Source organism: Papaver somniferum, chromosome 4 (genome assembly GCF_003573695.1).
Source record: "Papaver somniferum cultivar HN1 chromosome 4, ASM357369v1, whole genome shotgun sequence".
NCBI classification, from domain to species: Eukaryota; Viridiplantae; Streptophyta; class Magnoliopsida; order Ranunculales; family Papaveraceae; genus Papaver; species Papaver somniferum.
This window is the reverse complement of record NC_039361.1, coordinates 3,115,542-3,137,463: the sequence shown is the minus strand read 5'-3', so window position 1 is coordinate 3,137,463 and position 21,922 is coordinate 3,115,542. Positions and strand designations below refer to the sequence as shown.

The following is a 21,922-nucleotide window of genomic DNA, read 5'->3' as shown; positions in this document are numbered from 1 at the left end:
AAGTTATTATCATGCATACAACCCTAAAACTAGTCTTTAATATCATGATTTTGCTTTTATTGATATTCATTAAAAGATAAAGCAAACCAGGCACATTTAGTAAATCAACATTCTAGAAATAAATGGATTTCATCTTTAATTTGACTATCAGAGCAGAGACTACAACAACGATAAACATGCTTGTTATAGTTAAACATTTTATTTCCTAAAGGTAAAACTCTGCAAACAAATTTCGAACAGAAAAGTTTGATTCTAGTAATGCAGTCGATTTTCCAAAGGGAATTCCTAAATAGCTTTTCAGATTTAAATGTGTCTTTGTTAGAGAGGAAATGGTACACAGATTTAGTGGTACATTCCCCTGAAACAGTAGTCTTCTAACGGATTCTATCAGGCATATCAAAATTCAGAGTGATAGATTTAATTGGCCGATGATGTGATTTTTAATTGTCGTTGTTGTAAATAGGATTCGAACTCTAAGACTTGTGAAGACTAAATTTAAAGGTTTAATGAAAATAATAAAAGAGAGAGTTACTGGGACTAGGATTCCACCGCATTCATATCATAGGGCTCAATTATTTATTCTCAACAATTATCGCTCAATAAATAAAAAAAACATTGACTCTTGTTTTGCCAAAGTAGATCCTCAAAACATTAGTTATAAATCGTAAGCATGGGACATCAAACATTTAAGCAAGCATGACCCATCTAATAAAATAATAACTAATTAATTCGAATCATAAATCAATTCAAAATAAGTGCAAAAGTCATATAGAAAATAATACAAATTCACCCATTTGTGAAGTTCGGCTTCCTCCGTCGACCCAGCGTTGGGGTCTAGCTACTCATGATGTAGACACTCTCAAAATATTTTTTATATAGCTCAAATGGTGTTTACAATGAAGAAGAGGAGAAAAATAACATAAACTGGGAATTTGCAACGCTTAACGGCGTTACAAACCCACCGTTACAATTTGCAAGAAGCTGTTACAGAAACTATATTAGGGAACTGTCGTAGAATAATTATCACTAAGCCTTGAACTGTGACAGTTCTAAAACGACAGACCCTTGTCGTCGTATGTGTTCTTCGTCTTCTACCTCTCTGCAGCAGCAGAGAAGTTTCTACAACTTCTCCTCTGCAGCTCTGTAGCCTCTCCCGACTCTCGATGATACTTCTACGAATCCTGTGAAGCCTATTTATACTCATAACACCTTCAAATCCTCCGATGAAATGCAAATATCTTCTCATTATTTCTCTTAGAAAAACTTGAGATTTTCTTTTCTTCTTTACTTCTGCACGGCTTCTGCTGCTGTCAAATATCTTCTACACGAATTATTCTCGCAGAAAACAAACTCCAATAAGTCACAGAGTGAGTCAAACACGAGCAGTCACATGCCATTTATACAGTAAACACGGGAATATCTCACACCCTGTCGGATCGAGTTTGGTATGGGAATACTCTTCGTGCGTTGTTGATTGAGTTGGCTCAGGATATCTTTCCTTGTTTAAGATATATCGAAATCCTTCCGTAATGAAATAGAATCCAATAATACTCGATATTCTTTCCTTCCCTGTTGTATCGTGTGGACACAATATCTTGTTTCTTTTTTTTTCGATTCCAGGTCACTTACCGGTCCTGTTTTAGTGCAACAGGATAATAGCAAACCAAATCAGCAACCGAATCCATGTAGAACTCTTGTTTCTTTTTTTTTTCGATTCCAGGTCACTTACCGGTCTTGTTTTAGTGCAACAAGATAATAGCAAACCAAATCAGCAACTGAATCCATGTAGAACTCATGCAAACCAAATCCACGGAATACCGCAGAAACCAATTTGTTTAAACTCTCTCTGTTTTGTTCGAATTTGAGTATACATCCCAACTAAGTCGAAACCATCACATATACCATCCATCTTTTGTCCAAACAGGCCCGAAGCAACCAAATCCAGCGCTCGAGTCTTACTCAAACTTGTCCAAATTGTTAACAGAGTTTCCGCCGGAAGATAAACCCGAGAATCTGTTGAATCATTAAATCCACTATTCTAGCCAATTCTGATCCAAAAGAAGACCATTATCAGCCCTGTTGAGTTTAATCCAATCATCCCATGAAGTTTCAGCCATTGAATCTAATTAAATTTCCTCCAAAACACGAACCCTAATCTGGTTCGCTGCTGCCAAAAATTCCCGCCAAAACTGAAATTTGAATTGTTGAAGATGAACTCCCCCTTAATCCTGTATGGGTGTTCCTTTAGCACTTGTCTTATGGGGTGCAAATAGTAAGGAAGGTGACCCTTAGCAACTCGATGCCCCTTAGTAATTGAGGTGCCCCTTAACCAACATCGAGAATCCGAATAACACGTGTCCTCCGGGTGCAAATAACAATTTTTCGAGCCAATTCTCCACAAGAACTTATTCTTCCAAAAACAACTAAAACAAGTTTATTAGTGATAAAAAAAAGTCCCAGCTAATGTATTTATGGGCGAAAATACGTCGCACTTTCGTGCTTATCAGCCGACCTTTAGGGAGGCCTTCTATGTGATGAGAAATCTGCAATCTGTCGGTCACAACAAATGTCCCAGGAATTTAAAATTGAAATTTCAAATCTTACAATTCCATAAAATTGAAGCTAAACTTGATATAATCAATCAAATTGATCACAAATTTCTGTAAGATATAATTAAACAATCAAACTCACAGTTCAAAGATCATAAAAATATCCATTAGTTCGATCGTAATTGATCAATTTCTTTATCATATTCATTCAAAATAGAAAAAAAATCAGATTTCCATTTTCAATATCCATATGAAAGATTGAATGCTAGAAAAATCTATTGCGGTATCATTCAAGACTTAACAGCTTTGGAAAGCTTACTAAGTCTTCCAATCAATCCAATGTTAAGACATTGGATTTTTTTAAAAACAGAGAAACAGAGTTAAAGAACAGAACGATTTTAGAATTTCGGTAGAGAAGAAGACTAATTCGGGTTTGGTTATGGATATACGGATCCTATCCAATTACCCTGAACCTTGAGTCGAGTTGATTCAGCACAACTCACTGAGCTGACTCAAAATACTTCTTCATTTCGAGATCTTAATCGGCAAAAACCAAGACTCAGAAACTAACTTGATGGTATAAAGGATTAACTCTTAACCTAATTTGATGGAATCTCAAACCAGATCTTAAATTAGAGCCATGTTAAATCAAAAGTACTAAACCCAAATATAAATACAACAAACAGATCAAACATACATGAAAACTAAATCCCCGCTCATGATTCTCGAAAATTAATTCCATATAGGATCTTCAAACCTAACCCATTTTCAGCAACATCAACAAAGTGAACCTTTGAATTAATTAGACCAGACATGCTTTGGCATTTTTGCCATTGAGTGAGTCAGAGGGAGTAACGAGAAAAGAATGTCGAGGAGAAAGAAAGGGAAGCACAGCAGCTGAGTAAAAGGTGCTTGGTATATGACGATGTTTCTCTTCCACGTGTATGCCTTAGAGGTGCTTTGAAAAACCCTTTTGCATGACTACCCACGTGTATGCCTTACAGGGTATACTCAAATTTATCTTTAACTATTCTCACCACATTTTCGCTATCATATGGTGCTAAAATGTGATTTAATTGGAAAATAATTCGCCATCAGAATTATTATTTTGTTTGTTTAACTGAAAACGAAAATTGTAATTTTAAAAATAAAATCATGTTAGGTAAATCCAATACTACTAATTATTTTGATATCTAAAAAAAAGCAATCCACGATCCTTTTTGGTCGGCCTCCCCACCGGCGGTCATCTAGTCCTATTATGCATAGAGAGATGGATGTATTTTTCAACAATATCATTGTTCCATTTTCCATTTCCATCAGTAAGTTGATTCACAATTTCAGGAAAATTATCATATATTCGAAATTAATTACATAGGTTCGAAATTGGCACAAAGGAAAGTTGTCATCTTTTGGCTAATATTTCTCAAAATAAATAACAAAAATTCTAAAGAAACTGTATAACTGAACCATCCCAAAACCGTTGCTAGGAATTACTGGTTAATCCAGTTTTAGAAGAACCGTTTAGTGTGTAATCCAACACCAAAATAAATTTACTCGCTGGTCCAAAAACATATTTTTGGACCAGATTTTTTACTCGTTGGTCCGAACATGTGCGGAAGTTATAAAGTGTATTTTTAAAATGCCTAAAAAACCCTTCTAGTCAAATCTAATTCGGTTTTATCAATTCTTTCTTCACCAATTGGAGAGCTCTGGCGATGATGATGGCGATGGCGATTCATGGAAAAAAAATCAGAGATTCCAACTCTCTCTATAAACTAAACCCGGAGGAGTAGATAATGGTGAATCGTTGTTTTTCTTATTTTAATATTTGCATTTTTTTTCATTTCTAATTTTCCACCTCATAAGGGATCATTTGCTAGACGATACAATTTTAATTAGCCTATTCTCTTTACTGTTGATATTGGTCTTGGAGATCTGCTCTTTCATTCTTTCGCTCTCTAGTTTTATTTGATTTGGATGATTTTGAATTGTTATTTTTTTTGTTGATAAAATTGAATGAACCCTAGATTTTTTATATATATTGTAAAACGTCCAATATGTACTAGATATCAAAGCGGTAATGGAGGTAACGACGGTGGTGGTGGTGGTGGAGGTTCTGGATTAGGTGGTATTGATGATAGAAGGAAGGTTCAACAACAACAACATAGAGGGGTTGTTGATGATGGAGGTAGTAGGTCTCTGTTCTCATCTCAACTACCCGGAGGATATTCGATAGGTAAACGAAAATGTTGTAAGAAACTGCATATGCAACACCCAATTGGTGTATGCGTCATTTTAACATTCGAGTTTCTAATTATGAAATCTATAAATATAATATGTTGTCAATGGAACAAAATTATTAGATAGGTGAAGACATAAAGTATTATAGAGTTATGAATTTGGTGCTATGTTTGATTCCAATTCAGGATACTCTTGCTTAGTGTCATATGTTTGATGCCAGTGAATACTTGGGTAACAAAATAGTATTGCATGTTCGTCTCAAGTTAGATGATGCTGGTCTGACCACGTAAGATAACGTACACTATGATAATTTGTTAGAACCATAGAGATGGTAAGCGTAATTTTTTTACGATAGATATTTATACAAACTCATGGATGGTAAGCGTAATATGTACTGGGTTTCTACTCGGTGCATATTATTATGTACTGGTTTATAATATATATTCATGGATGGTAAACGTAATATGTACAGGGTTTCTACTCGGTACATATCAGTATGTACTGGTTTTCACTCTTTATATATCAATATCTACTAGGTGTTCTATTAGTACATATGAATATCTGCTAGGTTTTCATTCAGTGCATATCAATATCTACTAGGTGTTCTATTAGTACACATGAGTATCTACTAGGTTTGCACTCATTACATGTGTATATGTACTGTAATTTTCATTTTTAAACTTGGGATTCAACTCCAGAACAGTAAGTTTCGAAGTTATTAAACTGATAATTAACCACTTTGACATAGAAGTGATTTTATAGAAAATAGAGGGAGTAGAGAGATGGAGAGAGAGAGCTGAGGTTGCAAAAGAAGTAATGATTTTATTTTTCATTTATTGTGCATTATTTCTGTCTGCAGATGCTGCTAAGGCATATTTTAAAGAGGGGACATCATCCTACAAGGCAATAAAATTTGAAAGGAAGAACGGGCAGTGCTGATGAAAGAATTCTGGCCCTATACTTATACATATTAGATATGAAATTTATTTGGTGGAATACTTGTGGATCAGTTTTAGTTAATTTGGGGAGTTTATTTTATTCTTTTCATAAAATGTTAGCACTAAGCGACAGATTTTAGCGTCTACAATAGGAAAAAGTTGTTTTTTCTTTTATATGTAATTTTGATCTCAATAATAGAACATCAGAAACCAGAGTTCGGATATAGTCAGCTCTCAGAAAATTGAATATTCAAGTATAAACAGTGTTTCACAGATGAATGCAAGCAATAATTTCGCAGTTCCAGATATATACACAAAGGAACAGTTTGGGACCAAAAGACAAAGCGTGTTGTATGTTATTGATTTTAAAGCTAACATTCAAAAAAAAAATTCTTACTCGATCAGAGATACACAATACTGGCATAACCGATGACATTTTTTAACTCTCCATCACAAGGTGTCAATCACACGATATGTAGAGCTAAAAGCATTAAAATGACTAGTAATCCGTCGATGCATGAGTAATATAGCTTGGGATTAATTAATATGGCATTTGCACTAATCAGAACTTCATCTTGGTGTCTCCATGTAGACTGTTTAGGCCTCATTTAGCAGTTGGAGTTCACAAAGTAGAGTATGGTCTTCCTTCAACGATGACGTCCACTGCTAGTTCTTGATAATGTAGGCATACAAGTACCTTTGAAGGCATGACAGATGTACTTTATGAAGTTTCCAATATTCTGCAAGTGAATCAATGAAAGTAATTTCCTTGAGTAAGAATTTCTAAAGTTTAATACGCAAAAAAAAATAAAAAATCAAGCACTATGGATATTAAACGATCTAGCGAGATGATGATATGTACTGCATCAATAAATCACCTTTTTCTTAAGTACATATTGATATTTACTGTAAGATTATATGCAACCACAAACTAAGGTTAGGGATTTATACAATACACAATGATATGTACTTGATAAAAGAATCAGTTTTTCCCCAAGTACGTAACGATATATACTGAAGGATCAACATAACCTAGGTCTAGTGGTTTATACAGTATGTAATGATATGGAATGCATAAACGAATCATCTTTTCCTAAGTACATATTGATATGTACTCTAGGATAATACATATGCTAGGCATGTGATAAGGAGTGATGTGTGTTCAAGCATAAACTAGTTTCTACTTGGTACATATTGATATGTATTGTATAAATATGTACATCTATTTCCAAGTATTCTTTACCATAGCACGTTTTTGTATCTTACCTTTAAGGTAACACATAAACCGACTGTCTTCTCCATCGTCAGGGAACTTATGAATTCTCCATTCCTTGCAACCTGGATGACAAAACACAAGAATTTCCTCTTCATTTTCCTTCTTTCTACTAAAAAGCATAAAAACCATGGAATCCCCATTCCCGACTGTAACAGTACTAGTCTTTGGAGGTGAAATCAATACACAATCATTAAAGATATATCCATTTAATGTATACCAAAACAAAAAATAAATTACTATCCAAGGAACTACCTTTTCCATAAGTATATATCCACCTCTCTACCTTTTCCATATGTAAAAGAAATGTATATCAATACAGAAAAGAAATTACTAGTAATTTTCATAAATAGCTATCTAGTCAATACACAGTCATTAAAGATATATCCACCTTTTTGCCTTTTCCATATGAAATTACTAGCCAAGGAGCTGCCTTTTTCTATAAGTATATGTTAATCTACTGTTGGATCATAATGTGAAGCACAACGCAGAAGTTTTTCACTCTGTACATGTCCATATCTACTGTTAGATAATAGTCTGATATACAACTCAAAATTTTCACTCAGGTTTAAAAAGTATACAAACTAAACATATTAATCCAAACTCATCATACAAATAAAATCGCAGAACCATGACATTTCTACTGATACAATTGGAGATATGATCGATCTAAGTCGATGATTCTTCCAGCAACCTATGGAAGAGAGATCAAAGTTTATGACGACTGATGTTCGAGCATCGGTTCGTTTCGGAACTAGTTTCAATCAAAATCAAGATAGTGTGTTTTGGATATCAATATGTACTGGGGGTTTACCTAGTACATAACAAGCATAAAAAGGTTTACCCAGTACATATTTGTTGCACTGGTCATATATATCCAGTAATACATGTTGATATGTACTAATTCAAGAACAAAGTACATCAACAGTACATATATCAACTATAAACTAGAGTTTTTAACAGTACATCCTAATTTTTGATGTAGGATCATACACAAAATATATGCATTACATATGGATATGTATTGTAAGATCATACGTAAACATGCAGTAGAAGGGTTTGAGCAGTACATATCAAGAATTTTAACACTACATACTGATATGTACATAACAAGCATAAAAAGGTTTACCCAGTACATATTTATTGCACTGGTCATATGTATCCAGTAATACATGTTGATATGTACTAATTCAAGAACAAAGTACATCAACAGCACATATATCAACTATAAACTAGAGTTTTTAGCAGTACATAATAAAATGTAATGTAGGATCATACACAAAATATATGCATTACATATGGATATGTATTGTAAGATCATACGTAAACATGCAGTAGAAGGGTTTGAGCAGTACATATCAAGAATTTTAACAATACATACTGATATGTACTCTAGGATCATATAGAAAATTGGTATAAAAAATCAACAAAAATAAAACTGAAAACATTACACATATTGGATTTAATTTTTGTAATTAGAAACAATACCTTTTTTTTTGGCAGAAATCCCAGGTTTCTTTCATGTTGGTTGAGTTGCAACAAATTTCTTTTTCTTCTTCTTTCATGCTGTTTCAGAATCGGGAGTACCTTTTTCTTCAAAATCACAATCTTTTACTGATTTTTGGGAGAAGAATCTCGTAATATGCTAATTTTTCTTAGTAAACTAGGGTTTTGTGGATATGATTCTTCAAAAAAATAAGGTTTTTGAGTATTTTATATAATTTCTTAATTGTAAATCTAGGTTTTGATCATTATCCCGTAATTTGATTACAGATTTAGGTTTTTGTGGATTTTTTACAGATAAGAAACATGAAGACAGAGGAAGAACGAATACAGAAGAAGGATGAAGAGATTCTGGGGGAAATCGTTTTTTTTCACACGAAAAGCTTTGAGACGTGAATCAATTAGTTTCACACGTGAGTATCGATGGGAAGGGAAGTAATTTTCAGTTTTCAAAAGGTTTTTGGACCTCCGATTAAAAGATTTTTCTTTCTGGACTACAGGTTAACCCGGATCGGGTTTTGTGGACCATCTAGCAAATTTCTCAAACCGTTGTGACACATGCAGGGGACCCAATTCAACCTTAAATGGATCCCCGTGCAAATACCGATAAAGAGTAGGAAACAAAAACTTGAAAGGAAAACATCTAAAAAAGAAATACTGAAATATGGAATTATAGTAGTTTAGGAAAGTGTTTGTAAGGCTGGTGTTTGCATCCTAACATATATAAAGAATTTTTGTTTCTTTAAACCCTAAAATCTTCTCTCATTTACTTCCGGGAGATTTCGTAAGCCCTAAAACACACACTACTGAGAAGGAGGCAAGCAATGTCAATATCAATCTCAAGTCTTCCGGAGGACATCTCCGAAGAGATCTTATTAAGGTTACCGGTGAAATCTCTTCTAAGATTCAAATCCGTCGGTAAATCCTTCTATTCCCTAATTCGTAGCCCTAATTTTGTTAATAAACATAATAATCGTAATATCCAGAAAAACAACATTACTCTTATTTACCATAATTATGGTTGTCCGCCTACGTTTACAGCCCAAACCATATCGTTAAAATCATCACTACTCTTTCCATCAACTGAATGTCATAGTGTTTACTCATTCATACACTTGAGATGGGAAATTGATTCTTTCTGTGGTTCTTGTGATGGATTAGTATGCGTATCTTGTATTACAAATGAACTTAATTATTACAATTTTGAGGAACTGATTGTTATTTTGAATCCGTCGACTACGGAGTTTAAGGAAATACACATTCCGCAGAAACTGAGTGAGAATTGGAGCATAAAGCTGACAAGTTTATTTTGGTTTGGTTATGATTATAAGATTGCTGATTACAAGTTGGTTAGAGTCGTGGACTTTGATAGAAGTCGTAAACAGAGTTTTGAGGTTGAGGTTTATACATTAGGAGCGGGTTTGTGGAGAAAGATTGAAAATGTACCTTACATATTTGAAAAACATCAACCTGGGGTGCTTGTCAATGGTGCACTTCATTGGTTTGTCGTTTCCAGTATGAAACAAGTGGAAGTTCTAGTCTCTTTTGATATCACTAATGAGAGGTTTGTGGAGGTGTCACTGCCTGAAGAGCGTTTGACATATCCAGAAGATTTTAAATGCGATAAGAAATTGGGGGAGCTGGGAGGCTGTCTCTGTTTGCTTTTTCATGTTTTTTGTGTTCGGGTTGATGTGTGGGTTATGCAAGAGTATGGAGTCAGGGAATCATGGACTAAAAGCTTCACGATAAATGGAGACACTGTTACGAGATCATTATATTTGAGTCTCGAATGGAGTTTTTCAAACAATAAGATTTTATTGCACTGTGATGACAAGTTAATCTTATATGACCCGAAGAATGGAAGATATAGAAAACTTGCAGTTGTTCAGATTGATACATGTACGGATGCAGTGAAGTATGTGGCTAGTCATGTTTCACTTAACTCTGGAAGATATTTAATGCAAAGTTGGAAAGAGAAGAATCAATCAAAAGCGTAAAGAAAACTGGACGAGGTAAGGTTTCTAAAGCACTTCATCTGTTCTATGTTGTCGACTGGTAACAAACTTATATATTCGTATGCAATGTTTGGTTCTTCTTTTAATAAGAATAGGGCAAAAGAATTTTTAGTGACAGTTATGGCAGCAATAGTTGAAAAGGTGTATATTGTTAAGTTTCTGATTGTCAGTTCACTTTTTAATATTTCTTGTTTGAGTAATTTTGAGTGCAATGTCTCTCTCACGATATACATTAAATTCCAAGTCTTCGAATCGCCTCTAATAATTCTCTTAATGGATGAGGTTTGGTCAGTATGCGATACCTATGTCGTTAAGCCAATGGGGTTGCTACACCTCCAGTAGATACATGTCAAAACACAGGCGTGTTCTCAAAACCCTTTTTTTCTTTAAGAGTCATAATTAACTCTTGAATGTTGACGTGAAGAGGGTGGCATTTTACGTGATGCTTCGCAGTTGACTGCACCCTGATCTTCCCCCATTTCTATTCGTCCACAGGTGCAGGCTCCTGCTCGGTCACCATATTTGGGATGAAGTACTCCCACAGCAATTGTCAGATAGTTATTTTGGACTGGTGTCCAAGAACTTTGAAAGACTAGTACTTTGTTGTCATCTTGTTTGATCATTAATAAGCTGACTATATGTCAGCAGTAGTTGAAAAGGTTTATGATGTTAAGTTATTCCAATGTTGTGACAAATATCGGACAAATCTTGAGTTAAAGAAACAAATTAAGTCGGTTCAAGTTTCATTCGATTGGAAGTCACATTTTAACAGCCAAAACATGCAGTAACGTTTAATTAATTGATTTACATTATCATTAAATAAGACCCACGATTACTCTTCCAAATCCATTCATTTTCTCTCAATGATGCGTTAGAATTCAATTAAACCAGACAATCAATGCCCACTATTGGCACAATAATGGCTGATCCCTGCTCTTCTCTATTTATATCCAACCTTCAAACACCATTTTTTCTCACTCTTTCAGGCAGAACTATGGCTCTCATCAACAGAAAATTGGTTCTCGTGTTGGTAATTTCAGCTCTTATGGCCAATAATAACAACACTAATAGCAGCCAGGAATTTGAAGACAGTAATTCATTCCTCCGTTGGTCATAACCTAGCAGCTCGGATCAACGGAGAAGATCGTGGTGCAGGCATGGCTGAATGCTTGAACGCACTATATGAGTTACGTTCGTGCACTAATGAAATTATACTTTTCTTCATGGATGGACAGATGTATCTTGGTATCGAATGTTGTAGAGCTATCCGTATTATAACTCGTGAATGTTGGCCTTCTATGCTTACTTCTGTAGGCTTTACTGCTGAAGAGGGTGACATTTTACGTGGCTATTGTGATGCTTCACACTCGACTGCATCTCGTTCTTCACCCGTTGGTATGTTTCCACCAGTACAGATCACTCCTGCTCACTCACCTTTCTTGGGACCAACTACTACTCCTGCAGTGGTCTGATATATATAATCAAGGAACGAATACATCGAATTTAATGACTTGTACTTGAATTTATGTATTTGATTTAAGTCCTTTTTGTAGTCGTTCTCTTTTAATTATGAATGAATAAGCTTATGACAGCAGTAGTTAAAAAGGGATTTGGCCCTTTGAATTGATAGGCTTTTAACTTTGACTCGTGCTGAGTAACCCCCCTCCATTCATGGAAAGGTGAAGGTACATGCATGATGCATTAACCTCTTTGGAGGGCATAATTTCTCTTTGGAAGGTGAGCAATCACCCTGCTACTTCCGAAGATATGTGTTAATGCAATCTTAACATTTAAAAGTCTAGACAATATAAGCCCCCACGCTAAATGGCGATGCAACCCTTCCAACTAGTCGAAATAGGCCTTGTGTGAAGCAGAAAGCAGAAAGTTTGGTGAGGAGGGGGCATGATTTCAAAGAAATTATAAGTTGGTTCAACTGAGAAGCTTAAAACCATTGATTTTGAGAGAGAGTAGGAGCTCCGTTCTGGAAGGATATAATATACTCCAAAAATCAATTGTTAGAGAGATTTTGAGTTACAGTCGGTCTTTGGACAAATTACATGAGATTTGGCTTTCTGATTGTGTCAGAGTGGAAAGCTTGCAACAAGCCATCTCTAAGAATGATCAAGTTCATTACCATTTAGTTGGTTCGAGTGAAGCTTAAAATCCGAGAGAAAGGATCTCTTAAAGGATGTAATAAACTCCAGAAATCATTGGATTAGAGAGATGTTGGATACAGACCAAGTCTGTTTTTGGTTAAGCAGACCCGATGAATTATAAGATACAGGCACAACACATTACAAAATAAACTCGCATTTGGTACAGATCCGAAAAACTGGAGACCAGGAGAACAACATCAAGAACATATCACCCAATAACAAAAGCTGGAAGGCAACCTCCATCCAAGATTGTTCATAAAATGGATGTTGACAGCCCATACTGCAATAAGTCAGTTCAATGGGGTACCAGTTTAATGGAAAACGATCCTTAAGTTTGGGTACCATAGGAAGAATTATGATCAACTACCAGTAAAGAATATGAAGAGACGAAAAACACCAAGCAATATAAATGATATATTTCTCAAAAACTGTCATTGGAAAACCTTAATTAGAGAGGTATAACAACTCTGTCGATTGCAGAAACACAATAATCTCTAAAACCAATCATGATCATTCAAGTTTCTACCTTAAAGATTTAAACCATAAAAATATATACACAACCAGTGCTTTGCCTACCTCTGCTTCCTTCCTCTTCTCCAATTTCTGAACACATCTACTAATTATACTAATGGTCATATTAACAATAGTCTAAATAACCTTAATTGGCCGGCGAATTTTTCATATTCTCTTCTTCTTTCTCGATATGATGATTATCTAGCTGCATTGGGTCACTGGCGGCAGCTTCCACAGTTGGTAACTTACTAAGATTCTGCATCGTTTTTTCTCCAGTAACCATATCTGAATCTAAGCTGCTTGATCATCCTGTTTGCCATCCTTAACTATATCTGCTGAACAATAGATTATCATCTCTACAGGCTTGACCTGTCCTTTCTTAGAGAGTTATTAACCTCTTCTTCGTTGGATGAGTTCTTAACTACTTCCTTAGATGAGTTCTGAGCCTTTTCTTCCTCCAACGTGTTTCCAACTCCGGCACTTGTAACTCTATTTGTCTTCCTTCCGGCAGCAACCGCCCCATATGAAGTAGATGCAGAGGCGAGAACACTAACAGAGGGAACCTTACATTTCACTGCAGGTGTTGGTGGTGGCAGAGAGACACTTGGTACCGCAGTAGAGTATGTGGTTGGGGATGCTGATGACAATCCTGTACAAATGTAATGCACATTAGGCCGAGCGCCTGAGTGGTTAGGGGCCAACGGTGGTGTCACACCTTGGATTGTGCAACTTTTAAGCACTGATATGGCAGATGGAGGAGTGGCGGTACGGGTTCCAGCAGCAATAACAGCTGCTTGTATCACTGGATTTGGGACCACCGGAGCTGTTCTTTTAGTAATTGATCGAGGTTTTGCAATGACACCAGATGTTCCTTTCGGTGTATGGAGAGGGATTTGCTGACTGTTAACTGTAGCAGCAGAAGCCACCAAATTTGCTGGGCTGATTGTACATGCTGCGGATAAGTTATTATTCATGGGCATGCTCAGAGCTTGTGTAACTGCTTGGTTGGTAGCAAGCCGTTGCTCTGTGAGTTCATTTTGTCTGTTGCTTAGTCTCTTCCTTATGATTCCCCATCTCTGAGATAATTGTGAAGCAGTCCTATCACCCTTGAAAATATCTGCCTTAAGAATGTTAGCCCAATTCCTTTCACCTAATTTCTTCACAGCAGCAATGAGTTCATTATCCTCCTCTAGCGTCCAGGTTGTCCTTTTTCTTCTTTTTGCAGGCTGAACGTCGCCAGCATTTGCCACGGTTCCGTCCAATCCTTTAGCTGTTGTCGCCACAGTTCCATCCAATCCTTTAGCTGTTGTCGCCACAGTTCCATCCAACCCTTTAGCTGTTGTCACCGCAGCCGACGATTGTTTTTGTACAGAAACTGGAACAGCAATATTTATTCCTTTCAAGCTGCACGGCTGGGGATTATCCAATGGACTTTTAAAATCCTGCCAAGTAGGCATATTTGTAGTGAATGGAGCTTCTACAGTTATAGGACTTCCTGCGTCATCTGACAAACCAGAAGCAAGCAGCACCTTCACACAAGAAGCAACCTCTAATGATGCTTCATCAGTAGCAGGAGGAAAAGCTTCCAATAACTCATACTCCAAGTCACTATCTTCATCGTCCAAACGCTGTTCCTCAAGTTTTTCATCTACTGCTTCTGGCAGTTTATCGCAATAGGCCAAATGTCTCCATAACATCGGATATTCCCGGGCATTAATAATACCGGTTGTCGTCTTCTTGACCAACACATTCCTATCTATTATCACATCAGGAAGCTGAGCAACTTCCTTAAGTAGAGCTAGTTTTGTTGGTGTACTGTACCTTGTTAAATCTGAAGCAATATCTTCTTTCCTGATTAAACCCTTCCATCGTTTCTGCGTCTTATTATCAGATGAAGCCATCTGCAAGCCCTATAAAAGAAGTTCTACACCGGAACGGATTATGCAAAGAAAAATCTCTAAGTCTGATGTAAGCAACGAGACTATAAAGCTAATGCAAGTTAAAGAACTGTCCACCTGTATTACAAAGACAACATAAAACAATCAAGGTACTAAAAAACCCAATAAACGGTTAGGATATGGATTTAACTACTACACATATCGGAGAACTAGCTATAAAGAAACACAACACATTGATGACTTGAAATTCTTTTCAACCGATACAAAATTCTCATAATCAAGACTTGAAAATCACTAACATAATATACTGCATATCTTTGGTATGGAATGAGCTCAAAATTTATTCTACTAAAGACGTAGCTACTAACGAAAGAGTAAAACACTACAGGAATGAAACAATAATGTAAGTGAAAGTCTGAAACCAAGGGTGTTTAGTAGCTAGTAAGAGTGAAAACGGGGGAAGATATTGAGAGTTAGAGAGGTAGTAACTAAAGAGAAAATTAGTACTAATGTCGATTACCTTGGTGGTTTGGGGGGAAGCAGAAAGGGTGGCGTGGGTGGAGATGGTCTCAGTCTTTGATCGGGAGACCAACAATCCCACTCTCTCTTTGCTATAATGAAACAAAAGTAAACCTTTAAAATCCCTAGTACATGTCACTACATCAACTCACTGAAGACTATAATTACAAGAACACCGATTGAAGTTTCCACAAACAATACTGACTTCTCAATGAGTCAATTATACGAACACTTTGTCTACCAAAAACAGGATCACCAAGTCTTGAAATTGATTGATTCAAAACAACAATTACAGTGATATAAGAATTATGAAAATAGAAACACATACAATCAAATAAATCTAGTAGTTTTCACTGAGGCGAGTTAAACCCTTTCCTCAAAACATTAACATCCCATACGTTGGTGCTGATATGAACATGCATGAACACTTACCAAGAGATACAAGATAACCCAGCACTTGAATATCTTCAATGGAACGAATGCAATCACGCAGCAAGAAACCCTCGAACAAATTCACTATTCTGATTTGTTTTCAAAATGCTAAAGAAGTCTCAGTTTTGGAATGCTTTTTCCGAGTCGGAATATGAAGAGGATGGGTTTCTATTTGTGTTGATTAAAACAGCGCAATGGTTGGATGATTCAATTGTGACCTTTGGACTGGGAACAGTTATCATCCAAGAGATTTAATTTCGACCATAAGATCGTTTGGTCGCAACTGTGCCGGTACCATTTTACTTCCACCGAATCACGTTAATGACATGTTTGGTTGGAGGGTATAAAACAGTTTCCTGGGAATATGTTTTCATTCCCATGTTTGGTAAATAGGATCATGAGCAGTTATGAATTATGATTCCCAAAAACTAAGGGAATCATGAACTCATAGGGGTGGTGGGTTTAGGATTCCTCTTTTTTGGGGAATAAGATTCCCTTCCCACCGACCAAACACGATATAATTGTTTTACTTTTTGAGAAAAAGTAGAAAGTTGAAAAAAGATACACAATAATAAGATATAAAATTGGTTTGGAAGTTTTTTTCTGCTTTATATAACGTGTCAGCATTTAAAGAGCGCATATACTTGAAGTATATGGCCCGACCACATCATAGCCGCACCACTGAAATTATAAGCAAATTCTCATTCATTTTCGAAATGCACTTGAGTGGCCAGTTCAAGTGTATATTTCCCATAATCTTCACATGAATGGAATTGTGTAGTAGATTTGTTGAATGATCGATAATCCTAGAGGATTTGTGCGCGGAACGCCACTACATCAGGAAAGATAGCTTGTGGCTTTGAATTTTCCATGGTGAATATTTACCGAGTTTACTGGTTGCTCAGTGAATGTGATGTATTGAACTTATCAACTGTATAATGTAAGCCGATGCAGTATATATACATCATATACGTGATTGATTTTCGGTTGTCTCCGTTGAGGTCCTACAAAATCTTGGTATTCATGAGTGCTCTAGAGTAACTTAGAATTTTATCATAGAAACGGTTGCACTTCAAACTCATATAAGTGACCTACGATTTGAAAGTATCATGTCATACCTTTCTTAGTTACACTTCAAACTCATATAAGTGACCTACGATTTGAAAGTATCATGTCATACCTTTCTTAGTTACGCTAAGCTACAGGAATCATTAAAATCTCAACTTTTCACTTGACAGATAACATTGTATCATTATAGATATCGGAAATAGTTAATCTCTCTCAGTGTTTTCGATGAGTATTAATTAACAACTTAGTTTTCCCTTTTGAACGTAGACTGTGGGATCCCCAATCGCTAGGTTAGGTTTCCGCTGGAAACTTACTCTTGATTGGTAAGCAATAATCTCATTCCCATCGATGAAGTAATTACTGACTCTCTCTAGATAATCCTTTTTTTTACGGATCCGCTAGGTTATCTTTAAAATTTATATAACTCATTGTTATAATTCCACTAGATCGTAATTGCTCGATGGTTTCATATCTTTGACGAATATGTCGAGACTTACCATTATACATTTTGTTGCGAGCCTTTGATATTGCCGCTTGACTGTCACAATGAATGTTTACTGCTAACACTGGTTTGGTCAGTCTTCACATACCTCTTTTTGATGAAGTTCTCCAAATGTCGTCGTTTGATCTTCAGTCTTCGAGGGTTATTCTGTGATGTCTGATACTCAACTATCATACTTTAATCCTAGTCTGAGACATGACTTTAGTAGACTAGAAATCAAGATATAGTTTTGTACATCTAACATTGAAAATAAGCCCGAGATAACAAAACTTATGAGTTCGCCCGAGCGATGCTATCACAGGAATAAACTAATTTCTATGAACATTTCAACAATAAATCTGCACAGTTTATATTATGGGAAAAACAGTAGATAAGATGGAACAACAAGTGATAGTTTGGTAGTTAAGAAGAGAAGAGGAATATCACCTTGACTAAAAGTACTGTAGTTTATTTTAATTTTAATTTAGTAGTTAAGTTTTATGTAAGTTTGAAAACCAAATGTAGTAGTTAATTTAAATTTACATGTAATAGTTTAGTTTTAACTTAAATGTGATAGTTAGTTTTAATGTAATACACTAATAATTATACAAAATTAAATATATTTGGTTTGAACTTATCACTTAATTTAAATAGTCTCGGTACATTAAATCTTCTTACAAATTACGTAAACTACTTAACATAATTAATACAAAACAACATTTAACTAATAAAAATTCAATTGGTTTGTTATTGACCAGCGCGCATAGCTCATCTTCTAGCACGAAGGTGCGCAGTTTGATCTTCCCTGAGCTATCAATAATTAATGTTCCTGATTTTGAATTTTATCAGTGGAAAGTCTATATTCTCTTGTAGGACGACCGTAAAATACCCTAAGATTAGGCATCAAATCTCTGTCTTCATAATTAATTAGTCCATGCAAAATCACATTGGGTTTTCTCAATAACCATGCTATGGAGAATTATGCAAGTTAGCATAATTTTGTTCATTTCTTAAAAATCGGAAAAACGACACGCGCAACTCACGAATGATTGCGAACTTCCTTTTCAAAATTCCAAATGCGCACTCAACATCCTTTCTCAAGCCATTCCTTGCGTGTTAAAATACTTAAATTAAACTTGACCTTTGTGGATAGATTTCGTCTGCTACATAATATCCTTGAGTATAGTTATAATCGTTTATAGTGAAATTACATTGTGCAGATTACATTGTGCAGCGATCCTATATTTAAGATTTTCAAACAATTGCGATTTCTGCAAAAAATTGATGTCATTTTGTGAATCCTGAAGTCCAAAAAGTAAGATGTGAAATCCAACAATCATAACTGTATAAATCTTCCAATATTAAAGTTGGTTTTTGAATAATGACCCTTATATTGAATTGCTCATTCATGTGGACATGCATGCCACTCCCAATGCATCCAATCAAGACTATCTAGCTAGCATTCTTGTAAAACCCTAGTTGTGTTTTCGGGAGTTTTTCTGTTAACATCTATTTGCCTAGGTTTCGTAGGAAAGTTGAACCAAAATGATCGATTACTGTTTCGCAAAACATTTTGAGATACCTAGATGCGGTTGTTTTTCCCATACATATGTACTCATCTATTGAATCCACTAGTAACCGATAACATAATATTTAGAGGGTTTTAATGATTTTTTGTTCGGGACTGAATTCTCGTATATATCGTGCATCATAATTAAATAAAGCTCGTACCTGAAAAATCCCATCAAAAATTCTTTGAGTCAAGTTACGGCCCACATGGAATCGACGTTTAAAAATCAGTATAGTTGACACAAAATCTCCACATACGTTTCTTGCTCTTCCTCGTACAAGGTATCATTCATTTCCATATCTTCCTCGGAAGAACCAAAATCATTATTCAGGGTTGAAAAGTTAAAGCGATTGAAATTAAGAGACATTTAATATGACAAAAGAAAATACTTTTGTGATTTTGGAAGATAAAATTAAGTAATATACGTTTAGGAAAAAAAATAGTCGTTGTTGGAAAACTACCTGTTAGCGACGGAATGTAAGCCGCCAGAAGCTGAAATATAACACCATCGCTAGCGTCCTTGGTTCAATAACGCCACCTAACTTTCGCCACAAGATTTTAGTGTTTCCGCCAATTACATATTACCACGGTGGCAAACTATGTTCGACAATCCACTTGGATGAACTAATTTTTTTCATTTGCAAATTCCGACGGGATTGTGCTAAGGTGTTTACTACAGAGATGAGTAAACTAATTTTCCAAATAACTCGTTTGATGGTCCACGTTTGATGGTCCACATAGATGGACAAACTCATTTTCTCATGACAAGTAGGGGTGATCATGGTCCAGTTTTCGCCTCATGCAATTCCAATCCGATCTACGAAGGATTTTAATTTTTATATCCTCTTCCCACGTGGTGGGTGCAGTTTATCCAACGGGTTTCTTCTATAACTAATATTAAATATATACAAGGTAAAATTAAGGTTGCACATGGGACGGTACGGTCCAGGTTTTTTATGAACCCGATACATGTACTTACTACTGATAGGTACCTCATTATAAGGATCGATACCTGGACCTAGACCTGTAAGACCAGTCTGTTACAAGACTGGTACTGAGTTTTTATCTGAATTTTGAGACACATAGTTACAGACTCACAACAAACTCAACTAATAAAATTATCAATGTATAAAAACTTATAGTTCTTAAATAAACAAAGGTTTAAAACAAGTTACATACTTAAGTTCAAAGTTCAACATTACAAAATAGTAGAAACAACATTTCCATAAATCTGTGACAAGAAACGAAAGGCAATCATCTTGCAAAGAACCCAATATATCTGCAATAGGCAACAAAAAAGGAAACATTTCCACAAGTCCGCGACAAGGAATGAAATTCAAGCATTTGGCAGAGAATCCAATATAGCTGCAACAGGCAACAGAAAAGTAAAACAAGAAAGTAAGTACAAATAAAAGAAAAGTAAGTATTATTAAACAAAACAAAAAAGAAGAAAAATTAATATATTACCTGCCCCATCTTCAGCATTATCATCAGGTACATAATCACAAAGAAGATCAAGAGAAATGGGTTTTAAAAGTCAGCTTTGTGTACAGAGCAATGCCTCAACTGTCCTTGTAGATAAAGAAGCTCTCCATGGAGTCAGCACGCGCTCCCCGGTGCTAAAAGTTGATTCCAAGGCAACTGAAGACACTTGCATGGCTAATACATCTCTTGTGAAAAAGCTGGGGTACAACAACCTCACCCAATATTTTGATTAGCAATCTGTATGGACTAACTCTAATATACTTTTAAGAGAATCAACTAGACAGTCAGACTCAATCTTAATAAAAAGCATATCAAGGAGTTAATATCTCTATCTCTCGATTTGATCTTTACTCAAGCAAATGGAAATCTGCGAGTCTTTATCAAATACTAAAGAGATAAACTTTGATGGTACCAAAGACCAATATCCGAGTGCCAATCAATGGAAATCAACAACGAAAGGTTGGATATTCTAACTGATTGATCTTAACGCACAACCTGTGATATTTCAATTATATAACGAAATATAATGCGGAATAGAAATAACACAGACACCAGAAATTTTGTTAATGAGGAAACCGCAAATGCAGAAAAACCCTGTGACCTAGTCCAGATTGAACACCACACTGTATTAAGCCGCTATATACACTAGCCTACTACAAACTAATTTCGGTCTGTACTGTAGTTGAACCCTAATCAATCTCACACTGATTCAAGGTAAAGTTGTGCTCCTTACGTCTCTGATCCCAACACGGTACTACGCACTTGATTCCCTTAGATGATCTCACCCACAACTAAGAGTTGCTATGACCAAAGTCGAAGACTTGATAGACAAATATGTCTCACACAGAAAAGTCTATAGGATTGAATAAATCTGTCTCCCACAGAAATACCCAACAGTTTTTGTTCTGTCTTTTGATAGATCAATGTGAACAGGAACTAATTGATAACCCAGACTTATATTCCCTAAGAACAGCCTAATATTATCAATCACCTCATAATAATCTAAATCGTATGGTAGCGAAACTAGATATTGTGGAATCATAAACGATAAGACGAAGATGTTTGTGATTTCTTTTTATCTTGCCCTATCGGAGATATAATCTCAAGTCAATTATTCAATTGAAATGATAGAAAATTGCAAGATCAGATCGCTCAACTACAAGAAAGTAGTTTCGTCTGGCTTCACAATCCCAATGAAGTCTTTCAGTCGTTAACCGACAGGGTCTCGAGAAGAAACCTACGGTTAAAGGAGAATCGACTCTAGCAAAACCAACTAGTATC

At 35.7% G+C, this 21,922-nt stretch overlaps 2 protein-coding genes across 3 annotated transcripts; one reads left to right on the top strand and one right to left on the bottom strand.

The window, feature by feature from the left end:
- The first annotated feature begins 6,552 nt into the window (after positions 1–6,552).
- On the top strand, positions 6,553–10,501 carry LOC113271811 (F-box/kelch-repeat protein At3g23880-like). Its single transcript, XM_026521735.1, has 3 exons — positions 6,553–6,617; positions 6,709–6,729; positions 9,349–10,501. Exons 1-3 carry the CDS (start codon positions 6,553–6,555, stop codon positions 10,499–10,501), a joined length of 1,239 nt encoding a protein of 412 aa, XP_026377520.1.
- A 2,848-nt stretch (positions 10,502–13,349) lies between these two features.
- On the bottom strand, positions 13,350–16,186 carry LOC113274591. 2 transcript variants are annotated; one of them, XM_026523978.1, is made up of 3 exons: positions 16,038–16,186; positions 15,607–15,697; positions 13,350–15,203 (listed from the first exon to the last, which is right to left on the bottom strand). In XM_026523978.1, exon 3 carries the CDS (start codon positions 15,087–15,089, stop codon positions 13,545–13,547), a length of 1,545 nt encoding a protein of 514 aa, XP_026379763.1. In that variant the 5' UTR covers positions 15,090–15,203; positions 15,607–15,697; positions 16,038–16,186; the 3' UTR covers positions 13,350–13,544. The 2 variants fall into 2 exon arrangements, with proteins under 2 accessions (XP_026379763.1, XP_026379762.1); XM_026523977.1 differs by lacking the exon at positions 15,607–15,697.
- Positions 16,187–21,922: the final 5,736 nt, after the last annotated feature.